The sequence below is a fragment of the Limulus polyphemus genome, unplaced genomic scaffold (assembly GCF_000517525.1).
Source record: "Limulus polyphemus unplaced genomic scaffold, Limulus_polyphemus-2.1.2 Scaffold127, whole genome shotgun sequence".
NCBI classification, from domain to species: Eukaryota; Metazoa; Arthropoda; class Merostomata; order Xiphosura; family Limulidae; genus Limulus; species Limulus polyphemus.
Genome location: NW_013665737.1, coordinates 557,623 through 566,478, shown reverse-complemented (window position 1 = coordinate 566,478; position 8,856 = coordinate 557,623). Strand labels below are relative to the sequence as shown.

The following is an 8,856-nucleotide window of genomic DNA, read 5'->3' as shown; positions in this document are numbered from 1 at the left end:
AATTATGAGTATAATTTTGATGGGAATATGTTTCTCAGTGTTATGGAAGAAAAATATTTTGGTGTTCTGGTTGATCAGTCTCTTAAGCCATCCAAGAAATGTGCTGTTGCTAGTGGTAAGATGAATAGGATTTTAGATTGTATCTACAGAAATACTTAATTCAAATCTAAAGAGGTTATAATGTCATTGTATAAGTCATTGGTTAGGCCAAATTTTGAGTATTCTGTTCATTCTTGGGCTCCTTACCTTAGAAAGGACATTAGATTGTTAAAAAAAGGTTCAGAGGAGGGGTAGAAGGTTGATACCTGGGATGGAAAGGTTGCCATACGAGGATAGATTAAGATCCCTGAACTTTTCTCTTGAAAAAAAAATCGAAGGAGGATCTGATTGAGGTCTTTAAGATTAAATCAATTGATAGTGTTGATCTATCATCTTTTTTCAGATTTAATGGTGATAATGGTAAGACTAATGGACACAAATATTACTTTTGGCAAGGTAGGAGTCATCTTCAACTATGACAACTTTATTTTTGTAACAGAATGGTTGATGGTTGGCTTATGGAAGGAATATGGAAAAGCTTGATAAATATTTGAATGACAAGGACTGGACTGGCTTTGAGTTTATTTATTTTTAGTTTTTGGTTTAATTCAGTGGATAGGACAGGCTAGATGAATCAAAAGCTCTTTTATTGTCCTTTAATGTTTTTCTAACCTATGGAGACATTATCAATGAATTTTTTCGACTTTGTAACCACCATATAACCTTGAAATCTGCCAAGTATTTAGTAAATCTTACAAGTATGTTGTACACAAAGTCCTATCTTTTAATAAAATAATAAAAAATATTTGTTTATTTATTTATGAAGCTTTTACTTAATCAGTATGATAGAGAGTTGATTTTCATTTTAAGAATAAGGATTCTTCTTTTTATATATTAGTTTCATATTTTTTTTGTATAATTGGTAGAATCTCCTAAATGAATGTCAAGTTTTATTTTAATTATAAATCTACACAAATTATAGTACTTTTGGGATATTATATTCTAGTGCCTGATATGTGTTTGTGTGTTCTAAAATGCATTTTTGAAAGCTACATGAATTATTTTTGAACGTACAAAATAGTGAGAAAAAATAAGCTTACTAAACAACGTACTTGAGTGATAAAGGCTTCAAGGCTAAATAAAGTAAGTGCTAAGTTCCTTTTTTTAAACAAATTAGAAACTTGTTAGGTTAGATAATAAAAGGTGAAAAATAAATTCTCATGATTTCTCTTCGAGGAACACATGCAGATTGCCATCTCATTATGCAACTTGATAGTTTGTTTACCCTAAGTTCCCATCAGGTGATTTATTGCTTTGTTATGCTAGTTATACATGGTTCAAAGAACAATAAAATTAAAGGATAGTAGCTGTATAAAGGTTAGAAGCCTGAAGTTGTTAGGAAAAATAATACTAAATTGCACCCATTCTAGAAAAAAAATATTTTATTTTATCTCATATTTTTCAACTTTTTATTCACTGTACATTGATGGTTTCTCTAGAGTTAATGTTAGGAAGCAAAAAATAAGAGATCAACTATAAAGTTTTGGAACATATAAATGGGTAAAAATAATTTCATTATTGTCCAGAGCAACATCTTCAGTCCAAACACAGAAAGCTCTCCTCACAAACTGTTGATTTTTACAACTAAAACAAACCAGAAGATCATGTGATTTTTTTACTGTTGGTTATAAACATGTCCAATAGTAATGATAAAGAGAATTATAGACATTTCTTAAAAGACAAGAATATGGAAGAAGCATGTCATGTCAGTTGAATAAATATTGTGATATCTCAGTAAAGCAAGATGATAAAGAGTTGAAATTTTATGTTCTGGATTGTTAATGTGGAAAGTATGTTTTATAACTGGTTGAACAATCTTAAGATTTTATAAGGAAAGAGAAAAATATTTAAATGAAAAATCAGAGCATCATCACGTTATGTGACTCAGAGGTGCAGATTGAGAATTTATTTAAATATTTTCATTTGGAGTTAAGAAACTAAAACCTGGTAACATAAAAATTTGAATTATAAACTATATTTTGATTCCAAGTTTATTAACGTACATTGATAATAAAGTAGTTTAATTGAATTTTGAATGCAACTTTGTAAAAAAGTTGACATTTGCAATTTGACCCTGCTGCGTATATAAGGTTAAAATTTAAATTTTGAATGTACTTAAAAAAAAATCATTGAAATAATAATATTTCTTCAAATTTTAAGAAAGTTATAAACTTTGTCTTATTTTTGTGTCATGCTTTAATATCTAAGTATGGAAGTAAAGGACGTGTACTTGTACTAAAGTTTTATGAACTTTTTTTTACAATAAAAATTAGTGTATTTTCAATCTTCTAGTGTATTTTTTCTTTTATGAAATGATTTTATCTCCAGAGTTGCTATTAATACTTTACTTTGCAATCAATGTCCCCATACATATACAAACTGGAGGCTTAGTATTTGCTTCTTGTACATCAATATGCATGTTAGAAATAACATTTTCACACACTGCTTTTTCTTTTGTTTTAGAGTTTTTAAGAAAAGTTCTCCCAATGGAAAGGTAAGTAGTAAAAAAATTGTTTTCACTATTAAAGATGAGCAATTTAGTTCTACTTGCTAACTGATTGATCAATGACAAAACCTTCATCAGACAGTGTACATTTGTTATACTGTGTTAAACTTGTAACAAAGATTTCTTTGTTACCCATTCAACCCATATCTAAACTGTATAAGCTTACCTAATCTCCAGTTATCTGATGTCTTTTCATTGAAGAATATTTCTGTGGCTTTCAAACTAATATAATTTAATTAATATACCACGAGTACTTTCACAATTCACAAATGGAAGTTTTCTTTAATAGCCGTTTTCAAAGCTGTGTTTCTTTAGTAAATGATTAAACCACTTGATATAGCACTATAAACAAGGTTTCAACCAAGGCCTGTACAAATACTAAGGGAAATGCTTGAAAATCAAGAAATGGACAATGTTCTCAAGGACTGATAGGTTCTTAGCAAAAATAAAGTAATTCTTTGGGCTGGGCAGAAAAAAATCTAAAATAATTTTCAGAAAATAACGTATACTCCTAGATCTACACTTGCTTATAAAACTTTAAAGAATACAGTTGTGCAAATATAAGTTAGAAACAATGTAATGTAGAAAAACAGAAATTTGCACTTTATTTAATTCTTTATCCAATGCCAAAGAGTTGCTTCCCTCAAAATTATTGACAGAGGCTGATATCCTTAGTGGATTTACTATAATAAAGACAGGACAAACAATGGGAATTGAACTAGAAACACTTAAATCAGGAGCTCCCTCCTACCTAAATCCACAGGCCATGCTGGCCCAAAGCTGAACAACCTTGAAGTAGAAAAAAACAAGTTATAATGCTAGAATTAGGTTTTGAGAATTTATTTTAAGTGCACAGATTAAGTGATTTTTATGGCTACTATTTCGTTTGAAATGATAAGGATGACTGAATTTAATAACTAAGAATATATGTTAGTCACAATTTCGTCAATGATTTTATTTAACCCATATCTCAGATTATTAGATGAGTATGGATAATTAAACCAGTGTAATATTTTAAATTTCTTTAAATAAAGATAAAGAAATTAGTTTTTTTTCTTTTCATTAAAATGTTAATGGCATTCTGTGTTAATATTGTATGTGTAAAGTTATCAACCATTATATGTGTACCTATATAATAGCAATTTGTTTAAAATGAAAGAGATGGTTAGGTTTTAAGTAAAGTTGCTTTTATACGTGTAAAAACAGTAATGATTATGCTAATCGGAACAAAATAGTGACACTCATATTTTTCCATGTATTTTTGGTACCTTAAGTTATGCTAAAAAGATTAAAGGCCATTTGAAACTTCTTGTGGTTTGTTGTGATTGTCTATAAGATTTTAAACTTTTTTCTTAACTTTCAAGTTTCCACTTTTATCTCCTTTTCTTAAGCCTTTGAGAGATATTTAGCCATATAGTGAAGTGTCATTATAGTGTTTTAGCATAGTCTTGCTGTATGGTTTATGTGAACCAGCCATACAAAATGACCAAACTCATATAGGTGTTTCCTTTAGCAGAAATGGTGGAATTTTAATAGCTTCTGCAATGTGAGAATAGAAGTTTTTAATTGAAGAGTAAACTCTTAAATGGATGGTTGCAAACACACAAGCTCATACAGTAATGATACTTATTGTGGCAATACAATAATACTTTTTTGTTGTACATTGCTTGTAAAAAACAATAGTATTTTCTTTCTTTCTAGATTACAGTTTACTTGGGCAAAAGAGACTTTGTTGACCACATAACTCATGTTGAACCAATTGGTAAGTATATATAGATACTTTATTGCACTCATTAAAGTGTTATTGTAACTAAGAAAACAAAATTACAGTACTCAATTGTAATGGGATACTTTTTTGTTTTTTTAGGGTTAAATACAGTATTTTATAGCATCTCTGTTCGATGTGATTGCTTATGTAATTTTTAATAATCCCCAACTGTAGTGATGATTTTTATCAGTTTGAAATAATAAAATCATCTCCAAGATAACTATATATGTAAGTTATTGTGGAATAATCCTAAATTTCTCATATTGAAAGTTTTCTTTCATGGTTAAAATAAAACTTGTAGCTTTAAATTTCCACCTGAATTTAGAATTATTGAAGTTTTAAACTTCAAGCATTGGAAAAGGTCAATATTGTTTAAGCAAAAGATGCAGTTTCACATTTTGTATTCAGTCCATATAAATCGGCAGGCCTTGAGTACGAGGTACAATATAAATAATATTGGAAATTTTTATTGTTTCATTTTCTAAAGCGTGTCAGATTATATAATGATTTTTTTACTAGACTTCAAAAAATCAAAGGGTTAAGATATTATATTTTAATACTTATTTTTGAGAAAAAATTTTTAACAGTTAGAAGATTGGTTTTGCACTGTTATTTTTGTCTGTGACAGCAATTCCAATTGTAGATCTATATAAGGTATGAATAGTGTATTAAGAAACTTTCTGATGTATGTTTTGGTAATGGAGATACCACCCTGCAGATGTAGAACACCTGCTAAGTTGATTGTCACGTTTTCAAAGCAATGACCATGACCAGAGTGTGCTAGATAAAGAAATAAAAGTAAACTAGATTATATTCTAATGTAATAAGGCATTATATGCCGTTTTGAGTTCAAAAGTTGCATATTTGTGCTAATGTAAGGAAAATGGTATGTGAGCTTTATTAGCTACTAGAATCTCATAATAGAAAAACTGTACTGGTAAATAAAATATGCATTAGACCTCCACACTAGGAAGATTACTTGTTGTAATATGTACACTGTGAAGCAATGAGGCACTTGATTGAATATTCTGATTGGTTGGGAACAGTTAATCAGTGTTAGGTGGGTGGACTCAACCAAATGTCTGCTTTTGAAATGCTAGAGTTACTCAATAACTCTATGAAATGCTTACTATACAAGAGAAGTATTTTTTAAAAATGCACATCCAGGAAAGAAAAACTGTTATTAACAATGCAGTTTCAAGCAATTACTCTTCACTAGATTTGATAAGAGAATTAATGTCATTTGTATAAGAAATTTCACTATGAAATGGTTAGTACATTTTTGCATACCATGGCTGCACCCTTGATGTTGAGAAATCAGCAGTGTTATTACTAGCACAAGCTTCATTTGATAGTATGTTGCTTTCAGTACTAATATTCAAGTTTCTTTCAATTTTATTATATTCAATATCACTTCAGAATATTGTTGCCTTGCTATGTAGTATTATCCTGACAGCTAGTCATAGGTGTTTACTGATGCTTCGTTTGATTAGCAAAAAGTTCAGTCTTTATGTCGGGTATTGATATATGTTTGTACTCAGGCGGCTGATCTTGTAACTGCATGAGCAATGATCATCTACTTAGCTGAAAGTTTGTGGGACTTCTCAGCCACACCACGATAAAACCAATTTTGATTTCCTCTTTTTAAGAACCTATATTTTTCACATCATATTGGGCATCACATTTTCTTCCCAATTCAACTACAAACTGATCAGTTTCTTCAAAGTTTGAAATGTAAATCATGTTAACAAAATCATCCCCATATTTGATGTAGCACCTAGGGATCTGATAGAATGCATTTTCACTTTAGAATTTTCTGGAAGAATTTCCCTGGAATTTTCTTACTAACAATATTTTCTTGTACATGCCTTGCATTCATTCCTTAAGCTCCTAGTATACTTTTGACCAAAGTCCAATGACCATAGTCTTATTTTTGTACAAGCAATGACTTGTTAATGGTACAGCTGATTTTCAGTCTGAAAGATCAGTTACAATCAAGAAGCATATGCCATAATATCCTTATTTTTCTTCTAATAAGAGATGAAATATTACAGTAACTTTTTAGAACACTATTTATTCATTGAATACAACTAATGAATCAGTTTTATTGAAATATAATTATTAGTTAGAACCTTAGAAACATAAATAACCTGAAATTTTCATTCTTCAGAGTTAAGGTCTGGCTGCATCAGTTTGTCCGAAATGGTCATATTTTGCAAATTACTCAGTAATGAGGTTCTTCCTGGCATAAGTACAGTTTCTGCATCTGTGATGTATGTTTCTGATCAGTTAGTAGAATTATCAATTTGATGTTTGTTGCCTGTCCAAAGACAATCTTGTCATCATTATCTTCGTAACTAAATTTCTTCTCTAACTTATCCTTGAAAACTTGTGTAAACATGTTTAAATGACAGTTTTATTATTTGGTGCCCTTTAAATGATAAATGCTAATAATGTTTTCTAGATTTAAAAAAGAAATGTTTTATGATGAGTGGCAATCATCATCTTTAACCCTTTAATCAAAAATAGGAACTGTTAAGGCCCAACAAAACAATTATTAAGGTCTCGTGCACTACTGCATGCAAGATTTTTTTTTATTAATCTGGTAAACAGATGATGTTTCAATAAATTAATCTAACATGTTCAATTCAGTGTAAGTGCAGTACTACAAATAATTATATCATCAACTATTGAAGCATATAAAAATGCTTATTAGTTTTGTTTCCATGGGATTTGCCCAGAAAACTGTGCACACTAAAAAGTATGGCTTTAAAAAAAGGGTAGATTTTGATCTTCATAGTCTCGGCACAAATAACCTTCAAGAGTACTAACTTGCATAATTAACTGATCATGTCACCATAACTACTGGTTCATATTTGGTTGAAAATCATTGTATTTTACTGGTAATTCATATAAATGAAATAAAGTATTCACATGTTGTTTAAAAATGTGTTATATAGAAGAGTAATCATTGTTTTATATTTTAGATAAAAAATGCTCAGTTATGAACATGTATTTGATACTATCTACATGTGATAACCATATAGCTACATGGAGTAAATTTAATTTTCAAAGCATCCAGTTGTTGCCAGTTAAAAGAACTTCAGCTGACTTAAGCAAAACAAATCTGTATTTAACAGTCACTGTTCCAAGCAGGTTAACAGTCATCATTTTTTTAACATAAAATTGTTGACTGATAAAACATACAAAATATACAGTAGAACAGAATAGTGTAAGACTAACAGTTTGATTAGAAAATAATTACACCTTCAATGAATAAAAAAAAGTTAACAAGAGAGAGAGAGAGAGTTATTTTTTGTCATATTTCTTTTGTTAGCAACATTTCTGATTAATTAAACATATGCTTTGGATAAAGGTGTTAATTAAATGAATAAATAATTATAAATAAACAGCAACAGAGAAAAGAGTAAGAGTAACACTTTGGAGAGATAGTGTAGCTGTGTAAAGCATTTACTTTTTAAAATAACGCTTCTATCATGTACACTAAGCATTCAGTACATTTTATTGAAACAATGCAGCTACTAAACAAACACACACACACACACACACACACACACACACACACACACACACACACACACACACACACACACACACACCACTTCCACACCTCAAGCTTCAGCATAATGGTCTACACCAATGCACAGAAAGAGCTGCAATGTATAACATTTTGTGGTGTATGTTTTTATTTAACTACTTTTGTTTATGTAATGCCATTATACAAGTCAAAATATCAAATTTTCTGTGAGAGTGACATTTAATGTGTAATTATTACTATTCAAACACTGCCCAGTGGTTTTTGTTTACAAGATAAAAAAACAACAACAAAGAAACGCCACTGCTTCACTGATAAATCTTCCAATGTTTGGAACTATCTTCTTATTCCTGGCGAGCAAATAAATTTTCAAACACAGCCCTACTAAACAGACACAAGTGCATGTGACAGTGATTTACCAACTGCAAACAGAAAAAAGCCATGCAATTTGAAACAGCTTGAATATTAAAACATGCTTTTTCTTTGTTGGGTAGGAGTCATTGCTAATTGTTTCATGAATAAACAAGGTACATTAAAATTCTTTGGCAATGTTTTATTTAAATATAAGGATATTTTACTTCATTAATTCTCAAATCTGAATTACAAAGGAGTCCAAATAGGAAAGAAAAAATGTCTGCCTGCATGCTTTAAAAAAAGATTACTTGAGAACCTAATTGTTTTTTACTTGCCTTAAAACTTTATATTTGTTTTTACACTTGAACATGACCTTTGTGCAGAATGGTTGGATAAACCTTGTGAAAAGAGAAAGATTGTCACAATTCACACTATAAATAAATCTTAAATTTATATAAGAAACATAAATGAAAATACATTCACTTGCAGCTCAGTGGTGTAATATCTCAAAAACAAAAACACCAAACATGCTTGCCCTTTCAGCCATGGGGGGCATTATAATGTGACGGTCAA

The 8,856-nt window shown here is 29.8% G+C and overlaps 1 protein-coding gene across 3 annotated transcripts in view; it reads left to right on the top strand.

Moving 5' to 3' along the window:
• LOC106473243 (arrestin red cell-like) overlaps positions 1-8,856 on the top strand; it is a 65,756-nt gene that overhangs the window by 39,007 nt on the left and 17,893 nt on the right. For all 3 annotated transcript variants that reach the window (XM_022402642.1, XM_013933933.2, XM_022402638.1), the window contains exons 3-4: positions 2,563-2,593; positions 4,307-4,367. In XM_022402642.1, the coding sequence (XP_022258350.1) occupies positions 2,563-2,593; positions 4,307-4,367 (92 nt within the window). The remainder of the gene's footprint in view (positions 1-2,562; positions 2,594-4,306; positions 4,368-8,856) is intronic.